Here is an 18,774-nt window from a genome sequence, read left to right as displayed (position 1 = left end):
AGTTGTGCCGGGCATTGGGACTGTCTGAAGGTGTGTATGGAAGTTTTTATGTGCTTGCTTTATGTGTGGGCTGACTGTACACTACATGGGGGCTGTATGTCTGTATACTACTTGGGGGCTGTGTGTCTGTACACTACTGGGGGCTGGCTGTATACTACATGGGAATGGCTTGCTGCATACTACTGGGGGCTGGCTGTATACTACTGGGGCTCGCTGGCTGTATACTACTGGGGGTGGCTATATACTACTGGGGGCTGGCTGGCTATATACTGTGAGGCTGTGACCAATGCATTTCTCACCCTCGGCTTATACTCAAGTCAATAGATTATCCCAGTTTTTTGTGGTAAAATTAGGGGTCTCGGCTTATACTCAGGTTGGCTTATACTCGAGAATATACGGTAATAGATTTTTACCAAAAATTAAAGACTTATGTACCAAAAAATATTATTATCTTTACCATATTCTGACTCCAATAACTTTTTCATACTTAGGAGTACGGAATTGGCTAAGGTGTAATTTTTTTCCGAGACAAGCTGATTTATTGCTACCATTTTCAGGACTGTGCGACCTTGAGATAACTTTTTATTAAATTTTTTATGTTTATGTGTTGCGAAAGGGCAAAAAAGTGGCGATTCAGACTTTTGAGTTCATTTTTCCGTTGTATAGATTGGACATTTTGGGACGCGGTGATACCTAATATGTTGTGCTTTTTTCCACTGTTTTATTATTTATTTTTTTATGGGCTAGGGGCTTTTGAAACATTTTTATGAATTTTATTTTTCATTTTATAAATTTTTTATTTTTGTGGGCTTTTTAAAACTATTTTTATTTGCACATTACTTTCATATGAACTAGTAATCATGTGATCACTAGTTCATACTAATGCACTGCAATAACCATGTTTTGCAGTGTATTAGAACTGTCAGCCTATGCAGAAGCATAGGCGGACCGGCAGCTACTCTGTCCAGCCAGGGGCTGGGCTGGACTGAGCAGACATGTGCTGAAGGCAGACTCGGGGACCTTCAATATGTCCCCGGCTGCTCGGCACTGAAGATAGCACCCCGCGATCACATGGCGGGGTGTCGGGAGGAGAGGGAGCCCCGTCACCTAGCCTAAGGCCCCTTAGTGACCAAAAGAGAAATCCGTATAGGCAGCACACTGTATACAAGCAGACACACTTATACCTTTAGATGCATGAATGTGTGTATATATTTATATATACACTCACCGGCCACTTTATTAGGTACACCTGTCCAACTGGTCATTAACACTTAATTTCTAATCAGCCAATCACATGGTGGCAACTCAGTGCATTTAGGCATGTAGACATGGTCAAGACAATCTCCTGCAGTTCAAACCGAGCATCAGTATGGGGAAGAAAGGTGATTTGAGTGCCTTTGAACGTGGCATGGTTGTTGGTGTCAGAAGGGCTAGTCTGAGTATTTCAGAAACTGCTGATCTACTGGGATTTTCACGTACAACCATCTCTTGGGTTTACAGAGAATGGTCCGAAAAAGAAAAAGCATCCAGTGAGCGGCAGTTCTGTGTGCGGAAATGCCTTGTTGATGCAAGAGGTCAGAGGAGAATGGGCATACTGGTTCGAGCTGATAGAAAGGCAACAGTGACTCAAATCGCCACCCGTTACAACCAAGCCTGGCAGAAGAGCATCTCTGAACGCACAGTATGTCGAACTTTGAGGCAGATGGGCTACAGCAGCAGAAGACCACACCGGGTGCCACTCCTTTCAGTTAAGAACAGGAAACTGAGGCTACAATTTGCACAAGCTCATCGAAATTGGACAGTAGAAGATTGGAAAAATGTTGCCTGGTCTGATGAGTCTTGAGTTCTGCTGCGACTTTCGGATGGTAGGGTCAGAATTTGGCATCAACAACATGAAAGCATGGATCCATCCTGCCTTGTATCAACGGTTCAGGCTGGTGGTGGTGGTGTCATGGTGTGGGGAATATTTTCTTGGCACTCTTTGGGCCCCTTGGTACCAATTGAGCATCGTTGCAACACCACAGCCTACCTGAGTATTGTTGCTGACCATGTCCATCCCTTTATGACCACAATGTACCCAACATCTGATGGCTACTTTCAGCAGGATAATGCGCCATGTCATAAAGCTGGAATCATCTCAGACTGGTTTCTTGAACATGACAATGAGTTCACTGTACTCAAATGGCCTCCACAGTCACCAGATCTCAATCCAATAGAGCATCTTTGGGATGTGGTGGAACGGGAGATTTGCATCATGGATGTGCAGCCGACAAATCTGCAGCAACTGTGTGATGCCATCATGTCAATATGGACCAAAATCTCTGAGGAATGCTTCCAGCACCTTGTTGAATCTATGCCACAAAGAATTGAGGCAGTTCTGAAGGCAAAAGGGGGTCCAACCCGTTACTAGCATGATGTACCTAATAAAGTGGCCGGTGAGTGTAAATGTATATATATTCCTCCTACCTACATACAAACATGGAAAAATAAAAGAAAGACTGGAGCTCAACATACATGTTGCAAGCTCTTTTCAGGTTGTTTGCATGTTTCCCCAGGAACGCCAAGATTTCATTTAGGCATCAGCTGTGGCAATTCACTCTCTCCAACATATCTGTAATCTGCATTAGTATTCTAGGAGGTAATGCACACAGATAGTGTAGCCCGTAAAAAAACTTCCTTTTATTGTTTATATACAGACATTTGTTAAAAAGCATGCCTTGGAAGAAGCAGCACACACGAAACCCAGGGTCGGGCGTGTCCTGACTAGCCAACACATTGATGTGTTTTTAAGATATGCTTTGTTTTTCAACAAATGTGACTATATGAACAATAAAATAAGCAATAAATAAACAATAAAATATCAAAACTATAATTTGTAAATCCTTTTATATGGTTAGTTCTGCTTGTTGTGCTATGTTATATTAGAGGAATATGTTGAATTGTAGTAAGGCATAACTTTAATCTTATGGGCCTTAAAGGGACTTGTCAGTAGCCTTTACACCCATAAACTAGCAGCCACCTCAGGTAGGGTATAAAATAAAATTTCTAGCATTCTTTATTTTATTTTTAAAACAAACTCATTTACCTATAAAAATCGTCCCTAAAGTCATATGCAAATGAGAATTGTCACTTTTTGGCCGAGATAAGTCTCTTCTAGAGGCTGGAGGGGGAGTGTCCCTTCAGATACCCATATGTGCGCTTTTATAGCACCTAGAGTGGGAATGTCACCTTTAATTGTAGTCATGAGAGCTATTATCCCATAGATATAGACAGATAAAGACATAGTTGTGCTAGTTTAGTGCTCTAAATGCTGGTGACATTTTCCTTTTATTTCTAGCCTGTACCATGGGTAATACTGGGGACTTATGTGTTATACACTTAGGCCCTTGGTAGGGTCGAATCTTATCTCGCTCTTGTAAAAAATTATTGTACAGACAGAATCTAGTCTAGAAATGGGAGTAACTTGTGGGGGCGCAGAGGCCCAGGAGCTTGAGGGGGCCCTTTGTCTCATGCCTCTCCCCATATGAAGAGATCACAGTCCGTGATATTTAGGCGGGTAAAAAAATGAAAGAAGCCATTTAGAAAACAATTTTATTAGACAAATCATTTAGACAAATTATACACAGAAAGCTCTGCCACTTGTAACGGAGGCCTCCAAAAATGTTTTCTGTATTTTTCTCTTTAAATAGGCAGCACATCAAAATAGGCCTATTTTAAATACTGTACATGGCTAACAGTTATTTCAATTTAGCTAAATTTCACTGCAACATCTGGCATGTCTCTACATAGCTTTAGTATAGTTTTTTTTTTTCATTTTAACGCTTAAAATCCAGTATGCATGAGACAAAGGATGTCGCAAGGGGAAACTAAATGTGCATGCTTTCAGACACTTGTACCCTTAGAAACAAAATGGCCTTTGCATGATTTGAATAGAAACCAATCTGCCTTACACAGTAGACAATATTTGAAGATTTAGTACAAAAGCATTGACAGTACAAGATGCACCCTGGAGAACCAGCATCAAAAATATGTATGAAGAATATATATATATTTTTTTCTTTTTTTTCTTTTTTTTTTCTAATTTTTTTACATTTGGATAAAGCAAATCATGAAACTTATAAAGATGAATAATCGAGACTCCCAGATTTCACTCATTTCTTAAGCACATACAAATAAAATGTAAAAAAAAAATAAGCTAAAAATATCTCAGACATTATAGTGATATTATTTATACAATGAACACAATCAGTGCTGTCATCCTTACCATTCATGTACTGCAAGTAAGAGAACGCAGGAAGGCTTATTTAATAACCAAAGTTTTTCAATCATCGTAATTGGTTTCAAATTCTAGTCTAGTGGGAGATAAACTAAGGACGGTGACTGCTACTTTTACTTCAATTAAAGCTCATTTGTGCTGTGTTCTTAAATAAGCCAATATGAATCCTAATACCCAGTAGCCCTTTGCAGTTTTTACATGAGAAAACCTCAGTTAAAACTACAATGTTGGTTTACGTGAAAAAAATACTTGTATCAACCCACTGCATATTTTAGCAATCCTTTTGCAATCTGAGTTGACACTAAAACCAACCAATGTTTTATGAGGTAATATGATGTGACTAAAAATTGCTTCTTGCCTAGAATTCCAGACATACAATGAGAGCAAACAGCAATAAACATAGAGTTATTCCAAGCAACAACCTAGAAGTGCACAATTCATGTATATGTTAATACATATGCTGCTTCCATACATTCAGAAAACCTTATGTGGAAAGAATGATATTCCGACCACAAAATACATTTTGGTGTGGTCTGAATGATTAACCCTGACTGGAAAGTTGAAATTTAAAGTTATTCAAAGTATAATTTTTTATATATATCTATATCTATTTTTAATCTCAGAAGCTCTCAAGATACCTTAAAATGCTACAAATACCTGTAAAAGTCCTTATGGTTAAAAACTACTATTGATAATGAGCATGTCTATTTAATGAGGTCGGGGTAGACACAGATCGTAGGACCCCTGTGCAGGAATGCGTTTGGACCCCTTGTTTCTCATTACCTTAGTTTCGAGTCTTCCTAACAATCCACCAGCAATAAACTATGAAACTCTTTAGCTAAGACTCTTACATACAATTTAGTAGACTGTAGCCTCTTACATACTTGGCCCTTGGACTTCTGAATGGGAGTCCCTGCATAAGAGTATTGAGTGTTATTATTGAGTCTAGGGGATGTTATGTGTTATCATTTTTTGTAAACTATAAAAGATTTAGCACCAAAAATGACACATAAAAGTAAATCATTTAAACGTGTTGAAGACCTATATCCGATAGTAACTAATGACTAAATAATTCATAGTTTCAATAGCTTTGTGTTATTGGCCATCAATTTCTCACCTCTGCAAAGTACACTATGAGACTGGTTTACTTGTTCATGGAGATTGAAAAACTGACTTTAGGCACATCATTTAGAGTGCTAATATTTTGTTTGTTAATCAGCTTTCGAGAAAACAGCCTTTTGTGTTCTAGAATCTGCCCTCTTAGTATAAATCTAGCACATAGGATCAATTGGAATAGTATCACTTGACTATATTGTGGTCAGTAATTTGTAAAACAATCCATTTCTGGTTTTGGTATCTTAATATGGGCATAACATAGTGACCAGAATACTGTCATATGAAAATGAACTTAATTGTACCCTTTTCACCTTTCAAATGGTGATTTTTTAATAATTTCTTCTCACTCTCCAATGAAAAAAAATTGCTTCAACAAACATGTGTAACATAGAGAGGAAGTTTACTGAATGAAGTAGAAATTCCTAATATCACATGTAGCTACAATTATAGCTGTCGGCCCACATTAAGCTGACAGCTATTCCACCTAGCTGCACTACACACATGCATGCTCTGCTCAAAAACACTCATGGGTGTCAACTACATAAAGGAAAAGGCCTGGCAGACGATCCCCCCCCCATCTTTCATAATCTGGTTGGCACTTACCTGAAGATAAAGTTACCCAGTGCACCAATGCCTAATGTGTATAGGCACCTCAGTGCAACTTTAGAAAAAAAGGAATAGGGGTCCTGGAATAGTAATGAACAAGATTCATGTTAAAGTAATTTCACTTGTAAAGTAAGTGGTTACTAATGTGTTATTTGTACTAGACAGCTGTAGTCAATTTTATCTAAAAAGCTCCTAGGTTATTGTCTCCTAGGTAACAGACTGCAAACAGATGTTGTAATGTTGCCATCCTAAAAAATGAGCATGTGATAGCTTACTTCTGTATAAACACTTTACCCATGTAATATAATTAGAAATTTTGACAATTTACAATTTTTTTTGCCTTTTCTTAGTTCACATGATGTGTATCTCAAACACAACAAGAATCAATCCCACTCCCTTCTGACACCAGGGACAATCAAAGGTAAACCTCCTGTGAACAAATAGGCAGGAGTTAAATTTTTATTATGACATTATATGAAAAATTTTCTTTCTGCAGACAACCCCTTTACGTACACCTCCATTATCTCAAGCTCTAACCCCTCTCTTCTTAAAGAGCATTTACCACCAGGATGAAGGGATGTATGCAAATGGAACTCCAGGCACCACAGGTGTTAACGAAGCCTGGAGCCCCTGAGGCTCATTTGCATACAATCTTTCATCCTGGTGGTAGATGTCCCTTAACTACAACTTTTTGAATTGCTTATACCTCACAACATTCAAAGGACCCAAATTGTTTATAATTGGGTCCCTCTGGCCAAAGTGTCTGCTCTCAAGGAGCTTTATGCAGTACTGAATTTAGTAAAAATCTAGCAAAATCTGCATAACAAAGGTCTCAAATGGAACAGTGGCTTAAACATGTGTGTAGGGTTATAGATCTGTTTGTAGCCGTTTTAACAAAACCTGTAGAATTCAGACCATTTAATCATTTAAACCAAACACCAGACATACACGCTAATATCCATTTTAGTCAATACAGTGGATAACTACAGCATTGAAAATTCCTTACTTGGAAAAAAAATGGGTAAAATGAAGCTAATAGCATCATATAAAACATATAAAATATGAGAGCTGTTAAGCTTTTCATCCGGTTCCTTTACTGGGAAGTATAAAGGAGTGCTGTAGACTGTAAGGAAATAGAAGTGACACATGTATATGTCTCTTCTCCGATATGAAGCATTAATGGCCCTGGTATCATATATGACCCTAGTTTCTTAATTTTACTCAGGTCAGTAGAATTTCGTTGATGTAATTGAATTAGCTCATGGTTTCAATATGAAAAAATAAACTCTGTTTTTTTTTAGACCTTTTTCATATGTTGGGCTTCAACCAGACACAGCAACATCACTTTCATTTTATTGATATGTTTTTGACATAAACAAAGCACATTATAACTGAAGTATCCCAGTATGATGCAACTAAGTAAGGCCACTCAGAAATGTGTATATTCATAGAACAGCTAAAAACGTAACTGTATATAGAAATTGTCATTTTAGTGCTAGATAAGGCCTTCTGATTTGCAAGTTCAAGGTCCATCTATATATTCTTTTATCATTTTTTTCCCCCGTAAAATAAATCTTGCATTTCTGCTTAGGCTTGCAATAATAATGAATGTAAGCCTCAATAATTCAGATTGTAAACAAAAGATATATGACTACAAAATGTGTAGGAACCAGTGTGTATATGTGGATTACATTGCATTGTTCATACAAATACAGTATTTCATGTTTGTTTCTAAAGGGGTTGAAAATATAGCTGCTTCCTTCCAAACAGCGCCACACCAGTACCAGTACCATGGCTGTGGTATTTCAGTTTAACTCCATAAACTCAAATGAAGCTGGGCTGTAAAATCATACGCAGCCCATGGACATGTTTGGAGTTGGTTTAGGAACAAAACACTTTTTTTTATGTAGTTTCATGTTCAGAGACACAAATTTTTTTGGATCATTTTCAGTTTTATCCATATTATATAATTTGGATTTTATGATTACCGTATATACTCGTGTATAAGCCGAGTTTTTCAGCACAAAAAATGTGCTGAAAAACGTCCCCTCAGCTTATACACAAGTCTATAACAAAAAAAATTACCCACTTAAAAAAAAATAAACTTAAATACTCACCCTCCGATGTCAACGCGGCTTACCGATGTCCCCGATGTCAGCGTGTCCCGTCTTCTTTCTTCTCCGCGGCTCCTCTTCTCTCTTCTATCTTCCGGCATGGAGGCGGCCATGGTTTCTTAGTGGCCGCGCATACTATGACGTCAGCAGCGGCCGCGTCATAGTATGCGCATGCTAGAAGAAAACATGGCCGCGTCCATGCCGGAAGAGAGAAGAGGAGCCGCGGAGAAGAAGGAAGACGGGATGCGCTAACATCGGGAACATCGGTAAGTCGCGCCGACATCGGGGAGCCGCGCTGACATCGGAGGGTGAGTATATAAGTTTATTTTTTTAAGGGCCGTGAGGGCAGGCTGGCTGTATACTACTAGGGGCTTGCTGTATACTATTAGGGGCTTGCTGTATACTACTAGGGGCTTGCTGTATACTACTAGGGGGCTGCTGTATACTACAAGGGGGCTGCTGTATACTACTAGGGGCTGCTGTATACTACTAGGGGCTTGCTGTATACTACTAGGGGCTTGCTGTATACTACTAGGTGGCTGCTGTATACTACTAGGGGGCTGCTGTATACTACTAGGGGGCTGCTGTATACTACTAGGGGCTGCTAAATACTACATGGGGGCTGGCAGGCTGTATACTACTGGGGGCTGGCAGGCTGTATACTACTGGGGGGGTTTTACCAATGCATTTCCCACCCTCGGCTTATACTCGAGTCAGTAGTTTTCCCTTCTACTTGAGTATATACGGTAATTCAAATATATACAAAACTTCTTTTTCCACAGCGTGCCAAAGAGACGTATCGTGATATCACATAGATTAGATTTCTTCATACTCTATTTCAGGAATTGAGTGGGTCAAAAACTGAGCATTTTCTGGCATATTTAAAAAATCTAATTCATTATGAAAGTAGAGGTGATATGACATGATATAAAACTTTTCTTGTTAAAATAGATAAGAACTTTCTAAAGTATATATTTTCATTGTATATAATATTTAATATTTAATTTATTTTCTAAAGTACTATTGTATGAGATATAATGTTTTTTTTTAACTTAAAATCTTATCCAATGGTGTATACAGTCCATATTCCTATGTTATATATAATGCTAGAAGTCTGGATAATGTTGCCATTATGTGGACTAAAGTTGATTTAAAATTAATTTTATTAATAGATATTGTGGAAGCTAAATCTGAGTGTAATAAGAAATTTTAAGCAACACTTTCTGTTTTAAAGAGACTGCTATACAAGGGTTGGGAAGCAATATTTCCTACTAAGGGCATCAGTCTTGTAGGTTTTTGCCATCCTCTGGATCATAAATGTAGGATTTATAGGTTGGACTTCATAAACCAAAATCTTATTTACATCTACTAAAAGCTCCATAAAGCTCTATAACCCCCTTTTATATCTTGGTATAACCAGTTGCATAAATAAGGTGTCATACTTGACTTGATACAAGACTGTATAAAAAAAGTTGGAAATTGTGAGACTATTGCCAGGGGAGAGTAAAGTAAAACCTTAGTGTGTCTATTTTTATTCTGGGATTCTATTCCTGCAATTGTGTCCCTTGTAGCCAAGAACAAGTCAATTCTCATCAGTTCTCTCTCAATCCTGTACTGAGGGCTATGTGGGCTATATAAATCCACATTGAAAAAGTAAGGAGCCAACTGAACTGTGGCAACATCCCTGAAACCTCAAAGCAGCTGTTTCCAGGTTTTGCTAATTTTTTTCTTGAATATAGTAAAATACTATTTTTCATAAAAAAACATAAAAATATAAAAACATTTAAGAATATGTACACCCATTGCACTGATCCAAAAGTAGGATGAAGATAGGATAGATGTAAAATATTTTTGCCGTAAGTAGTAAGCATAATGTCAACGTTAACCAGACTTTCTCCTTAGCCACAGTATACACACACACGTACATTGTATGCATACACTGTCATATGTACATACATTGAATTGGCGCAGACCTTTTACCCTTAAAGTAAACTGTACATTAAAAAAGTGAGTTGATTATTTTACATATGCACTGCTACAGTGCAAACATTTGCTTTAATGTATTCTTTACTGGCAGAGAAATGGCTTTTTGTAGTCCTACAAAATTGCATTCTTTTTCTTGTGGCCTGAATAGAATTTGACACTAGACTGAGGGGTTTGCCTTTGGTCCACTTTTACAGGACACAGCAGCAGCGGTGAGATATATAGGAGAATCAGCAAATAAGACGCAAAGAGCTGGAATTATTGCAGATGAAACTTTCAAACTAAAGGGAGATTCCAAAATACATTAACATGGTGTCCAGAGAGGACAGAGAAGAAAGAAAATTGAGGCAATAGAATGAATTTACAAGTTCGAAAATACATTTACAGACAGAGAATTGAGGAAGAATAAAGCGGAGAATCAAAAATTGTTATTAATAATCTTGATATCAAAAAAATACATCCATGTTAGTCCCGTTGTTTTACAGATGCTCCTGGCAAAGAGAGTCCAAGAATAAGAAACAAAAAGAAACAATAATGGAGAAGAAACTCTCTAAAGCTCATATGGAGGTACCTCGGTCAGGGTCATTACCAAGATTGAGCCCTAAAGAAGGAGTCGGCTGGTATGGAATAGATGACATTGTTTTAATCGGACTTCGAAAAAATCCACCATTGGGTGCCCTGTGCCTAAAAGGACCAGTTCGGTGCTCGGGCACATTGCCAAATGAAAATCCAGAAGCAGCTTTAGTAGACAAGTTACGACTAAGTGTCTGTATCTGCTCTGGTATAAAAGTTGTAGTAGTAATATGGGTATTTCTGAAATCACTAATTTGCTCCAGAGTTTGTCTTGTTGGTAGTGTGTCAATGTCTAGTGGTGCCAGATCCACGGATGAGGATGAAAACTGTTTATGAGGACTTTCATCATCTGTGCATAGGCTGTTTACACGTCGGTGGAGATGTTCCAGGTCAATTTCTTTGTCATCCTGGAGGAGAAAAAGAGAGGGAGATGCACAGTATTCAGTAGGAACCTTAAGTATCCTATCCAGACATTACTACATCTAGTACATGAAAACATATCACACATCAAATGGAAATAAAGGAGCCTGTTCCTTTATATATATATATTATGAGACAGATGGAGACAAGAAAGCCTTTAATAAGCAGTGTGCTACAGCTAGCACATGTTAAGACCATGCAATTCTAGCCATAATGTAGCTCTGTAAGCCCAGCAGACAATGTAGCTAGCATACAGAAGTCCACTAAAGACAGCGAAACAGAGCTTAGACTTAATGCCCAACAAGATCAGTTTGTTCTGCCCAAATATGCATCCTCTTTTTTTTTACATTTAATAAGATTATGACATTTTAGTTGGAAAACTGAAACACTGCCTCTTCAATTTATATATATTTTATTATCTGAAAGGAACATAACATGGCACATTGCACTTTTGGTCAATAATGTAAAGGGTTTATCGGGAATCCTAAAATCTCGGTTGCTTATTTCCAAATATAGTGACATATCGGTCCATGTGTGGTATTGCAGCTCGACTCTTGTCACCTCAATAGAGTTTAACAGCAATAACAGACAAAACATTGAGACTGTGTTTTACGTGTTAGTTTTTAGTTGTTTATAACCAGTTCAACACCTAAAGCAGAATAAGTGAAAGACAATGTTTAGTTAAACAATGTTTAGTTGAAGGGAATGTCTATCTTTGAATCCATTTTACAGTATGTATGGCCATGTAATGCATATAGAAGTTGAATCATTTATAAAAACAATTGAGCAGATTTATTCTAAATTAGATTTTTTTTTACTTCATTTCTTCATGTATTACATTCATTAGTGGGAACGTGTCAAGACTGGCGTCTTTCACACCAGTCTTCAACCCCCTGCAATGGCCTTGTCGTAATTTTGGTGTACAGCCTTAGCAGGTATTGCAACAGTCAGGGAGGGAGACAATTTTAGACAGTTTTTCCACCAGTTTTCTGGTGTAAAAAAAGGCTCCACCTTCCCCATCCTTGCAGAGGGTGCCAGAGGTCTTCCATTTTTTACTCTAAAAAGCCATGATGTATGTTCTCCTTTATGTGTTTAAGACACATCATTTACCTTGTTAGACTGGACACATGCATGTATTGCTACATTGTAACTCTGTCTAAATGGTGTTGGTAAATCTCCCCCAATGTTAGTCACTTTGACATTAGTGACTCACAGCTTATTTTATATCGAAGTGCAGCATTAGTACTCTTAAAGTGGCTTTTCTAACTTTGGAAGGTATCCCCAACCCATTGGATAGAGCATAACTTCCTAATCCAACAGTCCAACACTTGGGACCTCCATTAATTATGAGAACAAGACACCTGCAGCATTCAGATCAGTGGTCCCCAAACTTTTTACATAGGGGGCCGTTCACTATCCCTCTCAGACCGTCGGAGGGCCGGACTAAAGTTTAAAAATAAATAGAGGTACATGTGACCACATCCGTAATACACTGGGCCCCCCTCAATTAATTATTTTGTATGATGCCCCCTCCATCATTAATTATTTTCTATGATGCCCCCTCCATCATTCATTATTTTCTATGATGCCCCCGGGCGCCACAATGTATTTGCTGCTGGTAAAAAAAACCCCCTGTACTCACCTCTGGCAGCGGCTCCCGCGTCTTCATTCTTCTGGCTGCTGCCAGACAGGAAGGGGTGCGCGGGTGCGTGATGATGTAATCACGCGGCCGCGCATCCAGGTTCAAGGAGCGATGTGCGCCGGGGTTGTCTTCCGGGCACATCGCTCCACCTGCAATAATAGTGCTCGAGCGGCCACATCGACCGCATCGAGCACTATTCAGTGACGGGCAGGAGCTTCCTGTCCGGATGGACGGAGGCTCCTGCCCGACTACCGCGACCCGCCGGGGGCGCTCCGAGAGCTGGATGTGGCGGGGGCCGGATGAAAACGTGGATGTGGCCCGCGGGCCGTAGTTTGGGGACCACTGATTTAGATGAACTGGGATCCCATTCTCAATAATGGGTGTAGTGGCATAGATGATCGGCCATAGATAGCTGAGAACTGTGCCTGGCAATCTTCAGATATTCTCATAGAATTAAATGGAGTGGCAGAGCACATGCTCTACCTATTAATAAAAGGTGGATTTCCTTTTTCTTTCTTGCTGAGGGTCCCATTGTCATGATCCCACTTGTCAGACCCTAAACTAGGAAGTTGATCCCCTCTTCTTTGGATTGGTATTGGGACTTTCTAAATTGGCACAACCCCATTAACTTTAAACTAATAAATCCTTCTGATTTATAGTCATGAGTGCCAGATTAGACAAGAGTTCTATATGAGGTTAGATGATGCTTTTGGAGCTTTAGCATTTTAAAAGGATTTAGATAACAAAAATCTTATATGGTGTACTTTGTTGTCAATAGATCACCTATATATGTATTTGCCGGGGCTTATTATATACCTTATTATACATCACCATATTAAAATTTATATTTACAAATGTATATAGATATATATTTTATTTAAATTTCCTCCTGTCTCCTCAACCCATGGAGAGAAGGAAAGGAACATGTAATAGAAAGACCCAATGGAGACAAGCCCCCTTTCCCATAGGCACTGACTTGATCATGGCTGACACCCCTATTGTGCCCACAGTGCAAATTTTGATTTCCATTCTTTGCAGTATTTATACCAGCCAAAAATAGAAGCTAGAAGTAATTTATTACCTTCGCTTCCTATCTGCTGGCACTTTGCTCATCACAACATATTCTACCGGTCACCCTTTCTCACCAGGTACTAGAATAAACTGGAACGCTAACCTAAAAGTAATTTTTCATAGAAATATATGGTCAGTTAAGAGTTGGTATCTGTAGACATCTGTTTCATTCATGTAATAAGACGTTCTCTTGAAGGTTTTGCCATTTGTACACCGATTCTGCCTTCAGTTTCAGACATAAAAATTAATCAATTCCTGACAGCCATATTGGCTCTAATGGACTAACATCTTTTCAAGCATAGAGCCTACAAATGGCTGTATACAGGGAATTTATATTCCTTTTATCACAAAAGTGTTTCATATATCCAGGTCAATATATTAGGAATTTAGCAATTTTTATGATGGATCCTATGATATGTGCTCATACAATCACTCAAAATGCACTTTAACTAAGTTATTTGTGGACTTTAAAGGTTTTTTTTAGGTTTATCAAATGAATCATCACACTTGACAACCCATCTGATCAGCTGTTCTTAGCAGCCAATACACAGGAATTGAGCAGAATGCAGACACTATGCATGACCACTATACCAAGAATGTATACATCTTGCACTGCCTGGCATCAGACCACAATTAATCTGATACTGATTACCTATTCTACAGTATCTTTAGCCCAGAAAATTTCTTTAAATTGATGGTCTATCTATAGAATACACTGCAATCAATAAAATAAATATGTTCACTAGAAAGATATATTTTCAACTCTTATATTTGTAACAATTTTTTTTGTTCCACAAACCCTACTATTGAATTTTTTATAATCAGAAATATTAATATTAAAATGCAGAGTTAGTCTACATGGATTTATTATTTTAGATGCAAATGTATATGCTGCACACCTCATGAAAATGATGAAAAGTAAGATTGATCAACTTTGACATTGATAAAAAAAATAACTAATAAATGATATATTGAAACAAAATGATTATAACAATCAATGAGTCTCATTATGTGTAAAAACATTTGTCATTCATTTCATAGTTTAAATAGATAAGAAATATTTTGTAAGTCTTCGATTTAACAAGGATAATTACGGTTGAAGCATAAAAAAAGCAATGCTAGTATTGTACCGCGGCTAAAATAGTTAACTATTAACTAAATATATATAACTTAATATAACTTAAAGAGAACCTACCACCACGAATCTACCTATAAAGGTAGATCGGGTGGTAGGTGGATGTAAGGGACGTGAGGAGAGCTCTTTTTAGAGCTAATTCTCATGTCCCCGCTAACTTTTGGGTAACTTTATTAACCTAATATGTAAATTTAGTTATGCGGCTACTGGGGCGTGGAGTAGCCGGCACGAGGCTACACAGCGCGGCTACTCCACGCCCCAGTAGCCACATTACTCCTCCTACCCTGTTGTGTCCGGCGCGCAGCTCCTCGTAGCTGCGCGCCCTCGTCCGATATGATGGCGTTGCGCAGAACGCCGGCTGAGCAGTCCCAGCTCCGAGGCCGGAGCTACTGCGTATGCGCAGTAGCCGGCTTGTCAGACGAGGGCGCGCAGCTACGAGGAGCTGCGCGCCGCACACAAGAGGGTAGGAGGAGTAATGTGGCTACCGGGGCGTGGAGTAGCCGCGCCGTGTAGCCCCGTGCCGGCTACTCCACGCCCCAGTAGCCGCATAACTAAATTTACATATTAGGTTAATAAAGTTACCCAAAAGTTAGCGGGGACGTGAGGATTAGCTCTAAAAAGAGCTCTCCTCACGTCCCTTACATCCACCTACCACCCGATCTACCTTTATAGGTAGATTCGTGGTGGTAGGTTCCCTTTAATATGAGTGTTTCATGATAGATGCTGATTAGGACAAAGTGGTGGAGAAAGAACGCCAACGAGTGGGGAAAGTATTACCCTCCAGAGATGTGTTTTTACAGAAGTGGGTAGAGGTAGGCATCTCCCTGTATCTGCACTAAAAGTCCAGGTGATAGGTAGCAAAAGAGGCCAGTGGTGTGTGAATTGTAATCTTGCAACATGGGAGAGACTAAAAAAAAGCCAAGCTGGATGGAGAGCTAAGTTGTAACGGTTGTAAAAACGGCTAATACAACTTCACCTCTCATTCAGAGAAAAGTGTATGCTGCTATAATGATATCCTGTATTTCAATTTTAACAATTTCCATCATGTCATTTTTGATAGAATGACAATAAAAAGTAATAGGTAATAGACTGGAGTTGGGAGATTGATCTAGGGAAATTATAAGCATTGAGCATTTGCCGATGCCGCAAATTATAGACCAGAACCAATTTTTGCCCTGGGAGTCTATTCCTACTGTCATCAGCGTGTGAGGTCACATGGGCAGTAAACATGGTTCCATTGTTTGTGGACTACCGCACAAAGCATGCACGAGACCTTACCCTGAATATTGTTCAGAAAGCATTGATAAGAAAATCAAATGCTCTTTGGTACCAGAAATAATATTTGCCTTAAACATGTTGTGTATATCTCAAGATACTAAAGGGTCACATCTACCCTAAAACTTGCAACATTTAAGGCAAAAATTACTCAGTAGTACTATCCTACAGTTCCCATACTTCATTCCTTGCCTTAATATCAATGGTACTTACAGTGAAGTATGGTAGTGTACGATTAGTAAGTTTTTGGTTTGTTATTATAAGTAATACATTGCTGATGTTGTTGACTTTAATAGTCTGTAACTTTGTAGCTGTTGGGCTACAAGTTCCATTAGGCCTTGAGCTTATCAGGAGAGATTCCTGGCCGCAGATGTCTGCTCGTAAATAATAAATCCTATTATGCAGTAGCGGGGATGCCAATCTACTTTTCATAGATACGTTAGATAAGATATATGCTTGTTAAGTTTTTATTCCTAAATTCTGTATTAAAGAATAATGCCAAAATGCAAACTTAATGGATTTACCGCAATAATTATAATCTTTGGGGCCAGGCCAGCAAGTAAAATTTATATTTTTTTACACTCAGTGTACTGAGCTACACCTACTATATTGGAAAAATGATCAGGTTCCTTTTTTGTATTAAACACACTAGCTGTGCTTTCCATTAGACTCTCCGAAAATGGAAGCATTTATTGTGTATTCTTTCAATTATACATTGACAAACAGCATGGAAGCCAAATGGCATTAGGACACACCAGTAGCCATCCTCCAGTCACAGGTTACATGCTGTGGGTGAATTGTTGGCATCATAGTAATTCTGAAAATGTGGTCATTTATGAAAATGTAACAACTGGACAAAATAATGTGGGGTGCATTATGACTTAATGAATATGGCTTACACTATGTTAGTACAACAGAAATCCATTTGATGTACATTCTGTAAAAGCTGCATTTCAATGTTTCATGACAACCATTCTTCTAGTCAATTAATGTATATTTCACATTGGTTACTCATATAAATGGACATATGCATATACAAAGGTCTAGTGTATATTCCAATTTAATAGGATTTCCATCTTCACGCTTCATAGCGTGTACTAGGAATGTAGGAAAGCAACTAAATGAAATATGGTCATAAATGCCAAAATTCACTACTGTGGTAAAGCAAAAACTAGAACAAATTAAAAACAAAGCCACCTCTTTGATCTATGAAGAAGTTTTTTTGATAATTTTTTTGCAACATTTTAAAGAATATGACTGAGACCATTAGCAGAACTTGTTTCCTTTCATTATTAACATTCCTATAAAAAGCAGCAATGTATGGTGACGCTATTTCCCTATGATTTCACGGTTATTCAGGATGATCTCAGATATAAGACACCTAATCGATCATGTGCTCTCAATAATCTTGGTTACGAATGAACAACACCCTTTTGCTCCAGGCATATACACATGTTTGAAATATTTCCTGAACTGTAAAATCCCCAGCAGCTACCCCGCTATGATTGACAGTCATAGTATAAGGCATGGAATTTTTATAAATCCCTTTATAAATCACTGCTGCTAAATCTGCCCCAGGCCACAGACTTACAATTGTAAGCCCTGGCAGAAACCAGACATTTGACCTATTTTGGCCTTTGGTTATGTTAGATTGTGGGCATTAGGCCAAACCTGAATATTCACCACTAGCTTCAATGTACCTAGGAATATGTTGCTTGGCTAGGCAATTGTTACACTTGTAACTTATTTAAATGATCTTGTACATAGAATAAAATCTTTGGTGCTGAAATCCCTGCTCAATATCAGTAAGAAATAGCAGGTTTTCTGCTCCATTGGACTGAATTATTTGTTTGTAAAAGACTTCCACGAAGCCTTAGTAATTCAATGCTACCCAAGCAATATGATATACAAATTATTTAACTGTGTGACAATTACTTTCTGCGTTTTCAGCCATTACGGCATTTCATGCATAGATGACAATTTTTCTCACAGTCTACCATTTGCTGTTTCAGCAAACTGCACGAAGAATAGAGGAAAAGGAGCTAAGATGTTTGAGTTCTGTGCCCTGTTTTTTAGGATCAGTAAGCCAAAATCGGGTGTAGAGATTACACAGGGATAGAGGAGCTGCTCCTGTCCTGTGTGTTCAACTGTTCCTTTATTAGGCTCATGATAAAAAAAGACAAGCTGGATCTTGCATTTAACTGTTCCTTTGTATTGAAGAGACATCCTTTACTCATGCTTTAAGGATATGTATTAATAAAGCTATTTTACTGGCAACAGTTGTGGTGAAGATGACACATATAGGATGTCTTGGTAGCAATAACTTTAGGCCATAGGCCAGTGTTTTATGATTTAGAAGAAAATGAAAAGTTAACTAAAAATCTTGGATATGCTGCATTTTGTACAGATCTTGGCCACACACATGTCTCCTCTCTTCTGTGTCAATGACAGTTCATCAGAAAACAGCATAGGAAAGCCTGATTATTTTTATCAAATGTATTGAAATGAATAGGGCCATTCACGGTGGTGTATTAACTGTCCTATGGGCCCCAGGCTGTTCAAA

General features: G+C 38.4%; 1 protein-coding gene and 1 long non-coding RNA gene across 3 annotated transcripts in view; one reads left to right on the top strand and one right to left on the bottom strand.

The window, feature by feature from the left end:
• Window positions 1–6,352: 6,352 nt before the first annotated feature.
• The window catches only part of LOC140070843 (uncharacterized), a 44,478-nt gene continuing 32,056 nt past the window's right edge, over window positions 6,353–18,774 (top strand). The window contains exon 1 of the long non-coding RNA XR_011849004.1: window positions 6,353–6,419. This is a non-coding gene — a long non-coding RNA (uncharacterized lncRNA). The remainder of the gene's footprint in view (window positions 6,420–18,774) is intronic.
• The window catches only part of GRID2 (glutamate ionotropic receptor delta type subunit 2), a 716,446-nt gene continuing 708,324 nt past the window's right edge, over window positions 10,653–18,774 (bottom strand). The window contains exons 16-17 of one of the 2 annotated variants that reach the window (XR_011849003.1): window positions 13,812–13,904; window positions 10,936–11,075 (exon numbers count right to left, since the gene is read on the bottom strand). Coding sequence is in view for 1 of the 2 variants with exons in the window: in XM_072117803.1 (XP_071973904.1) it covers window positions 10,653–11,075 (423 nt within the window). In the remaining variant the exon portion in view is untranslated. Of the gene's footprint in view, window positions 11,076–13,811; window positions 13,905–18,774 lie in introns of both variants that reach the window. The other variant, XM_072117803.1, reaches the window with a different exon arrangement.

Source organism: Engystomops pustulosus, chromosome 1, assembly GCF_040894005.1.
Source record: "Engystomops pustulosus chromosome 1, aEngPut4.maternal, whole genome shotgun sequence".
NCBI lineage: Eukaryota > Metazoa > Chordata > Amphibia > Anura > Leptodactylidae > Engystomops > Engystomops pustulosus.
Note: the sequence above shows the minus strand (reverse complement) of the source record. Positions and strands in the feature narration are given on the sequence as shown.